The sequence below is a fragment of the Leucoraja erinacea genome, unplaced genomic scaffold (assembly GCF_028641065.1).
Source record: "Leucoraja erinacea ecotype New England unplaced genomic scaffold, Leri_hhj_1 Leri_437S, whole genome shotgun sequence".
NCBI lineage: Eukaryota > Metazoa > Chordata > Chondrichthyes > Rajiformes > Rajidae > Leucoraja > Leucoraja erinaceus.
The window spans coordinates 16274-30391 of NW_026576338.1; the positions used below are offsets into that span (position 1 = coordinate 16274).

Genomic DNA, 14118 nt, shown 5'->3' on the forward strand with positions numbered 1-14118 from the left:
ATCCTGCACGCACAGCGTGGAGCAAAAAGTAGTTCACATTGAATAAGATCATATGTGATAGAGTCATAGAGTGATGCAGTGTGGAAACAGGCCCTTCGGCCCAACTCGCCCACACCGGCCAACAATGTCCCAGCTACACGAGTCCCACTTGCATGAGCTTCGCCCATTTCCCTCCAAACCTGTCCTATCCACGTACCTGTCTAATTGTTTCTTAAACAATGGGATAGTCCCAGCCTCAACGACCTCCTATGCCAGCTTGCTCCATACGCCCACCTGTGTGAAAAAGTTACCCTCGGATTCCTATTAAATCTTTTCCCCTTTACCTTGAACCTATGTCCTCTGGTCCTCGATTCCCCTACTCTGGCCAAAAGACTCTCTGTATCTACCCGATCTATTCCTCTCATGATTTTGTAAACCTCAAAAGATCTCCCCTCATCCTCCTGCGCTCCATGGATTAGAGACCCAGCCTACTCAACCTCGCCCTTTAGCTCAGACCCTCTAGTCCTGGCAACATCCCCGTAAATCTTTTCTGAATCGTTTCAATCTTGACAATGTCTTTCCTATAATATAAGAGCAGAATTAGGCAATTCGGCCTAGTCTACTCCGCCATTCAATCTTGGTTAAGCTATCCACTCTGCCAACCCCATTCTCCTGCCCTGACATAATTGCAAATATCTCAAACTGATCTCCTGTGAATGTCACCAGCAATAGATGACTATGAATAGTAGTAGAAAACTTGCAGCTACAGGTAATACTCAGAAAAAACCCACCAGTACAATTGTTAGAAATGATTAGTACTGCTTGATCTGTCAATACATTGCCTGTCAGAATGAGTGGAGACTTCATTGTGTGGGTTGTGTGCTTTTAGCGAACTGCATCTGGCATTGTATTGCTGATGCAACAGATCACGTTCCATGTCTTTGAATGAAAGCTGCAATTACATTTGGACCTTACAGTAAATGCAGAAAAATCATACTGACTCTTTGCTTAGCAGTGAGACACTACAAAAATAAAGTGTGTATCGAAAACGAGAAATCTTTTTCTACCTAGCTATTACAGCACTCCAAGCAGCTTAAACTGACTGCTGCTATCTATTTTCACATAGGGTGGAAATTATAATGCATTCTTTGTTCAATCTATGAGGCGGGGGTATTACATCGGTTTTTGCCTCAATAACATGTGAAAAACCCGCTGGCATTGTGTAATGAGACATGGCAGGGAACAAGGGTAAACCCACCAGTACAAGAGTACACCCTGATCTTTTAACTAGAATAGAAAAGTATAGAATGCCTTTTATTGTCATTCAAACAACTTGGTTTGAACGAAATTCCGTTTCCTACAGTTTTTACATTACAAAAAAACCCAAGACACACACTTAACACAGTTGTCTGAGTGCTCCGGAGGTTAGCGACTGGTCGTGCTCTCCCTGCTCAAGTGGCGACTCCGCACGAGGAAGCTGCTCGTCCGTGAGAGCTGCTCTCTGAACTCGCTGGTGACAAAGTAATAGATGATTGGGTCCAAGCAGGCGTTCAGGCTTGCCACACAGAGTGACAGTGAATGCAGAATGACGATGTTCTTCCTCACGGAGCAATCTGTGATGTAGTTCAACTGTCTCAACTGGTTGAGCAGGAACAGTATATGATAGGGGGGCAAAGCAAATCAGGAAGACTGCCGCACACATCAGGAGCAAGTTCAGAGCCCGCTTTCCACCATGATCCTTGGGCAATGCTGACGACACTCTCAAGGATGCTACAGTTTTCCAGGTGCACACAGCAATGATGATAATTGGCCCCAGGAAGCCCAGGAGCTCGGCCGCTGTGAGCATCAGTATAGAAGATGCCAGCTTGACTTGCTTCATGGGGAGATCAGCAAAGCAGAGCGAGCTGTTGAATGTGCCTGCGTTACGCATGATGGGGAATGGCAGGCACATCAATGTGACAACCACCCATCCGACAACACTGAACGCCACATCATACCTGCGTCTCCAGGTGCTGTACTTGAATGGACTGATCAAAAATACACAGCGTTGGATGCTGATGCAAACTAAAAATAAGATGCTAGCGTACATGTTTACAAACTTTAGGTAGAAACAGAACAAGCACATAAATTTTCCAAAAGGCCAGGTGTGAGTTACATAATAAAAGATCCTCAAGGGCAAGGTCAACATGTGAGCCAGATCAGCCAAGGCAAGGTTGATCATGAATATCACTGCCTTCTTCTCCTTCTTGATGTTCCCAATTAAAACCCATAAAGCCACGCTATTCGCAAAGATCCCAGGAATGACGATTATTCCGTACACAACAGCATAAAGAGACAGCTCACTGCTCCAATGCTCCTCTGGGCAGGAGGACACATTCAATGACATCTTCACCCTTCGTCAGCTCTTCTGTCTTCGACAAGAATGTCTCGGTAACCGCTGGAAAAAAAAATTTAAATATACAATCAGTGTTGTTCATTTATAAACATCATGTCAACAATTTTATTACTTGGGAATTTCTCATTATCCTCTATGACAAGCTCCCTCAGATATGTTGTATCTGATCTTCCTTGGGCTTTCATAATTCCCTTTTCAAGGCATTTCCATCCTTTGAATGTGCAAGCCTCTAACTTGCCTTTTCTAGAACCAAATGAAATGCCCAATGACTCACAAGGAAGCCATGTTGTGAGAGAGCAGTGAATGTTTACTGGATAATACGCAACTCAAAAAGCTATTCACTGTACCATGGTACATGTAACAATAAACAAAAGAACTAAAGGAGCAGGGCAACAGAGTAGAAAACTCAGAGATGAAATAGCTTGAAAATGGTTTGGAAATTGTGAGGGATGTGAGGGGGGGGGGGGGGGGGGGGGGAGGGAGAGAGAGACAGAAAGGGAGAAATGGGGAGGAGAGCGGGGGAGGAGAGGGGGGGAGGAGGAGAGAGAGGGGGGGGGGAGGAGAGGGAGAGGAGAGGGATACAACAAAAGGATATCAGACATAAAAACCAAGCCAGGGTGGGGGGTAACACTGAGCACAGAACATGGATTGAATCGACAATAATGCCACAGGCACCCTGTCAACCAGACTACATTTCCAGTTTAGTTTAGTGATACAGCGTGGAAACAGCCCCTTCAGCCCACTGAGTCCACGCTAACCAGCGATCCCCGCACACTAACACTAACCTACACACACTAGGGACAATTTACAATTTCACCAAGGTAATTAACCTGTACATCTTTGGAGTGTGGAAGGAAACTGAAGATCTCAGAGAAAACCCATGCAGGTCACATGGAGAACGTACAGTGTAAACTCCGTACAGGCGGCACCCGTAGTCAGGATCGAATCTGTGTCTGCCTCGTTAAGGCATCAACTCTACTGCTACACCACCATGCTGCTGTACCAGTGTGCTGCCCTCTGAACCCAGAGACCCTGCTGAAATGTCCAAGTTCTTAAACCTTAACAATTGCTAAGCTCCATCCTGCTCAGCTGCTCCAGGTGTCAGGAGCTCTACATCGGTGAGACCCAGCGTAGGCTTGGCGATCGCTTCGCCCAACACCCCCGCACAGTTCACAACAACCAACCCAATCTCCTGGTCGCTCAGCACTTCACCTCCCCCTCCTATTCCGAATCGGACCTTTCTGTCCTGGGCCTCTTCCATGGCCAGAGTGAGTCCCACCGTAAATTTAAGGAGCAGCACCTCATATTTTGCTCGGGTAGTTTACACCCCAGCGGCATGAAAATTGACCTCCAATTTCAGGTAGTCCTTGCTTTCTCCCTCCCCCCCCCCCCCCCCCCCCCCCCCACCCCCCCTTCCCAGCTCTCCCTTAGCCCACTGTCTCCACCTCTTCATTTCTTCTTCCCACCCCCCACTCCCACATCAGTCTGAAAAAGTGTCTCGACCCGAAACGTCACCTATACCTTCGCTCCATAGATGCTGCCTCACCCGCTGAGTTTCTCCAGCACTTTTGTCCACCTTCGATTTTTCCAGCATCTGCAGTTGCTTCTTAAACATTCTGTCAGCAAAAGGCAGGCTAAATAGAATTTATCTAATCTACTCTCAATCATGTATAAATATATAGATGATGTTGTTGACACCTACTGAACTTCTGCTTATTAACGCTCAAGTTATGTTTCACCAAGACCACTACTTCAAACCTCATCATATTCTTATGGAGCAGAGGGTTGTACTCCAGAGTCAATCTGACCAAATCATGGATGGTAGCTTTTTTTTACCTTTTCCTTTTTGGAAATTTAAAACATGCATGATTTCTGATCTGAAACATTAATGTTGTTTCTCCTCAGACGCAACACTGCCTTTTGAACACTGCCACTTTGGTAGCAAAAACAGGAAGGCAGATTACTATCTAAATGGAGTCAAGTTGCGAAAAGGGGAAATACAACGAGATCTGGGGATCCTTGTACATCAGTCTATGAAAGTAAGCATGCAGGTACAGCAGGCAGTGAAGAAAGCGAATGGCATGTTGGCCTTTATAATAAGAGGAATCGAATATAGGAGCAAAGTGGTCCTTCTGCAGTTATACAGAGCCCTTGTGAGACCACACCTGGAGTATTTTGTACAGTTTTGGTCCCCTAATTTGAGGAAGGACATTCTTGCTATTGAGGGAGTACAGCGTAGGTTTACAAGGTTAATTCCCGGGATGGCGGGACTGTTATATGCTGAGAGAATGGAGCAGCTGGGCTTGTACACTCTGGAGTTTAGAAGGATGAGAGGGCAACCCATTGAAACATATAAGCTTGTTAAAGGTTTGGACACGCCAGAGGCAGGAAACATGTTCCCGATGTTGCGGGAGTCCAGAACCAGGGGCCACAGTTTAAGAATAAGGAGTAAGCCATTTAGAACGGAGACGAGGAAACACTTTCTCTCACAGAGAGTGGTGAGTCTGTGGAATTCTCTGCCTGTGGAGGGCTGTGGAGGCAGGTTCTCTGGATGCTTTCAACAGAGAGCTAGATAGGGTTCTTAAAAATAGCAGAGTCAGGGGATATGGGGAGAAGGCAGGAATGGGGTACTGGTTGTGGATGATCAGCCATGATCACATTGAAGGGATGAATGGCCTACTCCTGCACCTATTGTCTATTGTCTATTGAGTATTGCTAGCAATTTCTGCTTTCATTTTTGCAGATCCAGCATGTACAGTTTTTGATTTGCTTTTCAAATCAACAGAACGTTGTGTTTTTGACATAATTGCAAAACTGTGGCCATAGTAGTTCAGTAAGCAGAAATACCACAGCCACAAAAGGTTTGAAAGTGTTAAAGCTGCCTTGCCTAATTAAAGTTGCCTTGCCTTCTATATATAATAAACATTTAATCTTGACCACTTCCTGTTTGCGCTTTATATTGGTTTTAGAAAAAACGCTACCACGTGCAGCTGTGATTATTGGCCATCTTACTCAGAGTCCCCATCCACTCATTAGGTGCCGAGGATTTTTCCCATTGATGAAAAATGAAAGAGTTATTAGTGTTTAAAAATGTTTAAAATGTTCTCTCCTGTCAATCATGCCATGACGGCCACGCCCCTTCTGGTTGGAGGGGGAGGGACTATAAAAACCGAAGGTGTCGGCATGGTTCAGTCTCTGCAAGATGGGGGAGGGAGAGGTCACGACTTGCTGTCTTTAGTGGCCTTGCACCCTGCCCCACAATGTCCATACTAGCCCTCTGGAAACCAGTCCCTTCAGCGCACAACACCCATACCAGCGCTCCAGAAAGCCCCCCCCCCCTCACCATCACATACATTAGATCTGAAGAAGGGTCTCGACCCTTCTTCTTCTTACGTATGGCATGCACAGCCTAAAGACAACTTGTTCTGTTTGATGTGTTCAAGAAGGAACTGCAGATGCTGGAAAATCGAAGGTACCTAAAAAAAGCTGGAGAAACTCAGCGGGTGCAGCAGCATCTATGGAGCGAAGGAAATAGGCAACGTTTCGGGCCGAAACCTTTCTTTAGTTCTGTTTGATCTTCTGTTTGTGCACGCCAGGTTGATTGCATTCGTCGAAACAGGGTGGACCACGTGAAGGTTGCAGTCTCCCACCCCGGGTCTGGACCCGAAACATCACCTCTTCCTTTTCTCCAGAGATGCTGTCTGACCTGCTAAGCCTCTCCAGTTTTTTGTGTCTATCTTCATCTTAAATTAAACAACAAATACATCACATGCACATGTCTGAATAGAAACAAATTGTTTGCTACGACCTTGACTGCAAATCATTTCATTTGACGATTCTGCCACACTGACAATAGGTAAGGCGAGAGGGGCAAAGTTTAAAACAGATGTACAGGGCAAGCTATTTTTATACACAGAATGTGATGGGTAACTGGATCTAGCTACTGGTGGTAGTTGTGGTGGAGGTAGTTATGAGTGTGGCAGTTAACAGGCTTTTAGATAGGCACATAGGCATGCAGAGAATAGAGGGATTGTGTTCAGATATATGAGATTAGTTTAACTTGGCGTCATAACATTGTCGGCTGAAGGGCTCTACTGTTATATGTTTTAAGCTCCATGTGAATGAGCACATTTCAAGCTGCTTGTATGTCTTTTGACCTTTAATCAAGGCAGCACAATGCAAAGGATAGATCTTGCTGATGTTTACATCTGCTGGTGCCTTTTCTGTGCTGTGGTTTCCCGCCCACCCTTCTGCGTCAACAACACTCAATGTGCACATATCTCAGCGAGCAACTGATTTTGCTATTTGTGCAGCATTATTTATTGTGGCATCTCTGAAAATGTAAAATGACTGATAGAAACTTAAATTTAAATGTTGTTGTTATTGTTTCATGCCCAGTTGTGGATGTGCATCCAAATTAATCCCCAATTGATCAAAATCAACAATCCTTCCCTGTTGAGTTATTTAAATTTACTTTAGTTGATTTCCACAGTTGAAACTGATGTCCATTGGAAACTGAGGAACTTCAACTAAGAGTGCAGATCCACAATAAATAACAGATATGGTTCAGGCGATCCAGATTACAATGAACCTTTTCCCTGCCCTCCCCTCACCCATTCCCTCATAGAATTGCGGGTGCTTATTTAATTGTGGCTATTGTTATTATTACTCAACGGAACTGCACTGGAGTTAAACACTCATTACTAAATACTGGGAAAATAATTAGTGGACCATGATTGTTATGCAAGCAAGTGTCTTTTCAAGAAAAACAGTGAGTGCCACAACTGTTGGAGCTGCTTCCTCACAGCAGTAGAGACTTGGGTTTCAAGATTCAAGATTCAAGAGAGTTTATTGTCATGTGTCCCTGATCGGACAATGAAATTCTTGCTTTGCTTCAGCACAACAGAACATAGTAGGCATTGACTACAGAACAGATCAGTGTGTCCATATACCACTGTATAAATATATACACACATGAATAAATAAACTGATAAAGTGCAAATAACAGATAATGGGTTAGTAATGTTCAGAGTTTTGTCCGAACCAAGTTTAATAACGTGATGGCTGTGGAGAAGTAGCTATTCCTGAACCTGGTCGTTGCAGTCTTCAGGCTCCTGTACCTTCTACCTGAAGGTAGCAGGGAGATGAGTGTGTGGCCAGGATGTTGTGGGTCTTTGATGATATTGCCAGCCTTTTTGAGGCAGCGACTGCGATAAATCCCCTCAATGGAAGGAAGGTCAGAGCCGATGATGGACTGGGCAGTGTTTACTACTTTTTGTAGTCTTTTCCTCTCCAGGGCGCTCAAGTTGCCGAACCAAGCCACGATGCAACCGGTCAGCATGCTCTCTACTGTGCACCTGTAGAAGTTAGAGAGAGTCCTCCTTGACAAACCCACTCTCCGTAGTCTTCTCAGGAAGTAGAGGCGCTGATGAGCTTTCTTAATAATAGCATCAGTGTTCTCGGACCAGGAAAGATCTTCAGAGATGTGCACGCCCAGGAATTTGAAGCTCTTGACCCCTTCAACCATCGACCCGTTGATATAAACGGGACTGTGGGTCCCCATCCTACTCTTTCCAAAGTCCACAATCAGTTCCTTGGTTTTGCTGGTGTTGAGGGCCAGGTTATTGTGCTGGCACCATATGGACAGTTGCTCGATCTCTCTTCTATACTCTGACTCATCCCCATCAGTGATACGTCCCACAATAGTGGTGTCGTCAGCGATCTTGATGATGGAGTTTGATCCTGACCTCGGGTGCAGTCCATGTGAAGTCCACACATTTTCCCTGTGACCATGTGGGATTCCTCCTGGTGCTCTGGTTTCCTGACACATCCCAAAGATGTGCGGTTTGTAGGTTAATTGACCTAGTTGTAACATTGCCCTTTGCGTGTAGGGAATGGATACAAAAGGGGGGATAACATAAAAAGTGTGAATGGGTGATCGATGGATGGTGTGGACTCGGAAAGCCGAATGGTCTGTTTAATCAATCAAAATAAGCTATACGAGTGAGTGAGTCTCACATTTCCAAAAGCCATTCAAACAATATTCAGCATTAATTGGTGTAGGGTTTCCAGGGTCATCATTGTAAAACTAATCTGCATCTCATCTTAAAGGGCCTGTCCCACTTGGGCGTAATTTACATGACATCATTTACGCGTGGTGATGCGCAGCTCATGACCTTGGGTCATTCTGGAGAACTTTATAGTCACTGAAGGACTCAATGTGCTGAAGTAACTCAGGCAGCTTCTCTGGAGAACATGGATAGGTGACATTTTGGGTCTCTACTTGAGCCATTTACATTTATAACCATATAAACCATATAACAATTACAGCACGGAAACAGGCCATCTCGGCCCTACAAGTCCGTGCCGAACAACTTTTTTTCCCTTACCTGCCTGCACTCATACCATAACCCTCCATTCCCTTCTCAACCATATGCCTATCCAATTTATTTTTAAATGATACCAACGAACTTGCCGACACCACTTCCACTGGAAGCTCATTCCACACCGCTACCACTCTCTGAGTAAAGAAGTTCTCCCTCATGTTATCCCTAAACTTCTGTCCCTTAATTCTAAAATTAAGGGACAGAAAGTATTTAGTTGTCTTTGCAATTTGGAGAGTAGCCAGGTTGCACATAACATGCTGTAGAGCAGTCAAGTGATAATGGCCAAATTATTTTTGTGGATGCAGATTTTGCAGGACAATGCAGTCAATTCTCCTTTTATCCAAGATGTTTTATATTTCATAGTGAATCATCAGCAAAAATTGATGTTACCCTGATTTCCATGGTTAATCTGGAGCGCACAATGAAGCCACAACCCCAATGACTGACAAGTGTTTACTTATTAATGTTACACGAGGTGACATGGTGTATAGTGGTAAAGGTGCTGCCTTACAGTGCTGGAGACATGGGTTTGAACCCAACTATGGGCACTGTCTGTATGGGGTTTGTACGCTCTCCCCGTGACCACCTGGGTTTTCTCCGAGACCTCTGGTTTCCTCCAACGCTCTAAAGTCGTTCAGCTTTGTAGGTTAATTGGCTTGGTATAAATATAAATTGCCCCTAGTGCGTGTAGGATGGTGTTAATGCACGGGGTTCGCTGGTCAGTGGGCCGAAAGACCCGTTTCCACGCTGTATCGCTGAACTAAACCATGAGGTCTGTCAGCTGAAACAACACTGACATGAATGAATGAGGCAACGCCGATATTTGGAATGTCCCATTCGTTGGAGAGAGTCCCAGGTAGTTTTGGGTATTTACAGAGACCAACTCTCAAAGCACTTTGTTTTCAATCCCCTGATGAACATAAAGATAATTGTTGCATGCTGTGGTGGTTAGCTGTGGGGAACGTGTGCGCACACGATATTAACCATGAAAACTGCATGTGGTATGAAATGTAAAGGCTAGTGGGAAGATTGTATTAACTACTTCTAAGCTTGAGTTCTTTGCAATAACTAACCATTAAAAATTCAAAGCAGGCCACATTGTCCAAAAGTATAAATGTATTTATATTTTTATTGTTCTTAATTTATCATGACCGTTTTAAATGTCATGGTCATGTTCAAATCAGAACATTTGAATGGAAATTTAATAGGCATTCAAAATCATGAATATTTCATACAAAAAGTCAACAGAAACATGACCCACTCCATGGAAGTTTGGTAACCACAGATTTAAGGAAATTGATTTTAGAGAAAAAGAGGGGAGAATCCAAACCAGATTGTTTTGATCTGGAAATCTCTCCCTGAAAGTATCATGAAGGGTGTTTCAACTTCACAAAAAATGCTGTAGTAACTCAACAGATAAAGCAGCATCTCTGGAGAACACTGAGGGGGAGCAGTGAGAGAGGGTCTCCCAGAACTCCTGCCAGAGAGGTAGGGAACTTCAAAGTAGGTACACCATGAGAATTTGAAGTGGGGCAGTCAAAATTTGGACACAAGGAACTGCTGATGCTGATTAATGCACAAACGGACATAACGAGCTGGAGAAATGGATATATATTTAAAAGGTATGTAAATCAAAAACCAGATGGCTTAAGGTGAGAGGGGGCAGATTTAATAGGACCATGAGGGGGCAACCTTTTTCACTTAGAGGGTAGTGGGTATATCAAATGAGCTGTCAGAGGAGGTGGTTGAGGCAGGTAAATAACAACATTTAAAAGGTATTAGGACAGGTACAAGGGTGGGAAAGGTTTAGAGGGATATGGACCAAATGCAGGCTAAAGGGACTAGCTTGAATGGGGCATTTTGGCTGGCATAGATGAGTTGAACTGAAGGCCCCGTTTCCACACTGTATGACTATACCTCTCTGGCTCCAGCAGTGATACTAACTTGTTGGTAATGAGTTGTTTTTTGAAAAGGAAGCTGTTTAAAACATAACTAATAGCTTGAGTTTCATTTCCAGAATTCTCCCCCCCACTACAGCGAGTCTGAAGAAGGGTCCCAACTCTAAACGTCACCCAACCTTTCCCTCCAGAGATGCTGCCTGACCGGCTGAGATTCTCCAGCACTTTGTGTTGTACCCTCAGTGTTCCTGGCCTCCTCCAATGCCAGAGTGAGGCCGTACACAAACTGGAGGAACATCACCTTGAATTCATCATGGATGATGCATAATGTTAGATCATAAAGGCATCAGATTCAGATTCAGATTCTATCTTTATTGTCATTGTGCAGTGTACAATACAGAGACAACGAAATGCAGTTTGCATCTCACCCAGAAGAGCGAACATAGAATAATGGAACAGTAAAATATATATATGTACAAACAGTAGCAATAGTGCAATTTTTCTGGGGGAAGGAGTGTCCGGGGTGACCAAGGTGCAGAGTTAAGTAGTGTAACAGCCGCAGGGAAGAAGCTGTTCCTGAACCTGCTGCTCCGGCAACGGAGAGACCTGTAGCACTTCCCGGATGGGAGGAGGGTAAACAGTCTATGGCTGGGGTGAGAGCAGTCCTTGACGATCCTTCGCAGACATCGCTTGCTTTGGACAGACTCAATGGAGGGGAGCGAGGAACCGGTGATGCGTTGGGCAATTTTCACCACCCTCTGCAATGCTTTCCGGTCGGAGACAGAGCAGTTGCCATACCATACTGTGATGCAGTTGGTAAGGATGCTGTCGATGGTGCAGCGGTAGAAGTTCACCAGAATCTGAGGAGACAGATGGACCTTCTTCAGTCTCCTCAGGAAGAAGAGACGCTGTTGAGCCTTCTTGACCAGAGTTGAGGTATTGTGGGTCCAAGAGAGATCATCAGAGATGTTGACCCCCAGAAACCTGAAGCTGGAAACACGTTCCACCTCCGTCTCGTTAATATGGATGGGGGTGTGCGTGCCGCCCCTAGACTTCCTGAAGTCTACAATGAGCTCCTTGGTCTTCTTGGAGTTAAAGACCAGGTTGTTGTCAGCGCACCATGCTGCTAGGAGCTGGACCTCCTGCCTATAGGCCGACTCATCGTTATTGCTGATGAGGCCAATCACCGTTGTATCATCTGCATACTTGATGATGGTGTTAGTACCATGTACAGGTGTGCAGTCGTAGGTGAAGAGGGAATAGAGGAGGGGGCTCAGCACACAGCCCTGTGGAACGCCGGTGTTCAGGGTGAGGGTTGAAGAGGTGTGGTTGTCTGAGCTAACAGACTTGGGTCTGTTGGTTAGAAAGTCCAGTATCCAGTTGCAGAGAGAGCGGTCGATGCCCAGGTTACCGAGTTTGGTGATCAGTTTTGATGGAATAATGATGTTGAATGCTGAGCTGTAATCGATGAACAGCATTCTTACGTAAGTGTCTCTGTTGTCGAGGTGGGAGAGGGCGGAGTGAAGTGCCGTTGAGATGGCATCCTCCGTACTCCTGTTCTTGCGGTAGGCGAACTGATAGGTGTCCAGTGTGGGGGTAGGCAGCCTTTGAGGTGTGCCAGGACCAGCCTCTCGAAGCACTTGGTGATGATGGGAATAAGTGCAATTGAGCGGAAGTCATTGAGGCTCACTGCAGTGGAGTGTTTTGGCACCGGCACGATGGAGGTGGTGTTAAGGCACTTGGGGACAACTGCTTGGGCAAGTGACAGGTTGAAGATGAAAGTCCAGACGTCTGTCAGCTGCGGAGCACAGGCCCTGAGGATGCGCCCGGGGATGCCGTTAGGGCCAGCAGCCACATACACGTTTTAGGGGTTGAGTGTGAGGGGCTGGTGATCAGCAGGGAGCACAGCCTTGATGGCTGTCTCTAGATTGTCCCTGTCAAAGCGGCCATAAAAGTGGTTAAGTTCCTCAAGGAAGGAGGCGTCGCTGGATGTGGGGGTGGTGTCGGGGGTCGGAGTTGTTATTGAAGTGCTCCTCAATCCTTAGCTTGTAGCTATGCTTGACCTTGATTTCCCTTTTCAGGTTAGCCCTGGATGAACTGTAGGCTCGATCATCGCATGACCTGATAGCGGTGTCCCGTGCTTTCAGCAGTAGCCTGACCTCGCTGTTCATCCATGGCTTCTGATTCGGAAATGTGGTAATCCGTTTGAGGGAGTTAACACTGTTGATGGTGAAGTTGATGAAGTCCAAAACAGAGGATGTATAAAAGTCAACGGGTGGCCTGGGCTGCAAACGCATTCCAGTCAGTGTTTCCAAAACACTGCTGAAGTGTGGAGTCCGCTTCCTCTGACCAAACTTTAACTGTCCTCACTGTGGGTTTAACACGTCTGATGAGTGGGGAGTACTTTGGGAGCAGGAACAATGAGAGGTGATCAGACTGTCCAAGGTGGGCGAGGGGGATGGCTTTGTAAGCTTCAGCCATGTTGGTGTAAACTTTGTCCAGTATCTTGTCTACTCTAGTGGCGAAGGAGACGTGTTGGTGGAATTTGGGGAGTACAGTCTTCAGGTTGGAGTGATTGAAGTCACCCACAACAATGAAGGCTGCCTCGGGGTTGTGAGTCTGTTGTTTGCTAATGGCAGTATGCAGTTCTTTCATTGCAAGCTTAGCACTAGCTTGGAATGGGACCAATTAAGAGAAATAAATGGTGGTGTGCATGGATAATGAGAGCAGTGATGAATTACTAAATGTTCTTTGCATTTGCTTTCACGTTCTGCATTTGTCTCCACCGGATAATATGGTGCCTCCACATTGAATATTGAAGGACAAAATCACCTAGACACTAGTTATATTAAAAATTGATAGCAGGTTGTTTTAGAGATCATGGTTGAATTAAAATAGTGAAGTCAGCAGGGGGTGGGAGGGTTTAGTTTAGTTTATTGAAACAGCAAGCAACCAGAATTCCACTGAGTCCACGCCGACTAGTGATCCCCATACACGAGCACTAACTTACACACTAGGGGGCAATTTACAATCTTTATGGAAGCCAATTAACCTGTACGTATTTGTAATATGGGGGGGAAACCCACGTGGTTTTAGGGAGAACGTACAGACAGCACTCATGCAGACAGCACCCATAGACAGGATTGAGTCCGGGTCTCTGGTGCTGTGGCAGCAACTTTACTGCTGCACCACCGTGCCGCCCCAATCCAGCTATTGAGTAAAATTGGGGAATTCAGTGCTAATACCGTTACGTTGTAAGCTGCGAGCTGATGAAATATGAGGCGCTGTTCCTCGAGTTTGCAACGTGGCTAATTTTGAGATTGGAGGAGCCCAGAAGAAAAAGTTGCATAATCTAAGATTGGTCTCACAGATGTAAAGGAGACCTCATCAGGAGAACCAAATTCAGTAGATGTGGTTAGAGGAGGTGCATGTGAACCTCTGTCGCACCTGGAAAGGCTGC

General features: G+C 45.5%; 1 protein-coding gene across 1 annotated transcript; it reads right to left on the reverse strand.

Annotated features, from left to right (window-relative positions):
- Window positions 1–1279: 1279 nt before the first annotated feature.
- Window positions 1280–2410, reverse strand: LOC129693822 (putative P2Y purinoceptor 10). The gene is given in 2 exon segments (XM_055630575.1): window positions 1280–1647; window positions 1649–2410. Coding segments are annotated over 2 exon segments (960 nt in total). The 5' UTR covers window positions 2366–2410; the 3' UTR covers window positions 1280–1404.
- Window positions 2411–14118: the final 11708 nt, after the last annotated feature.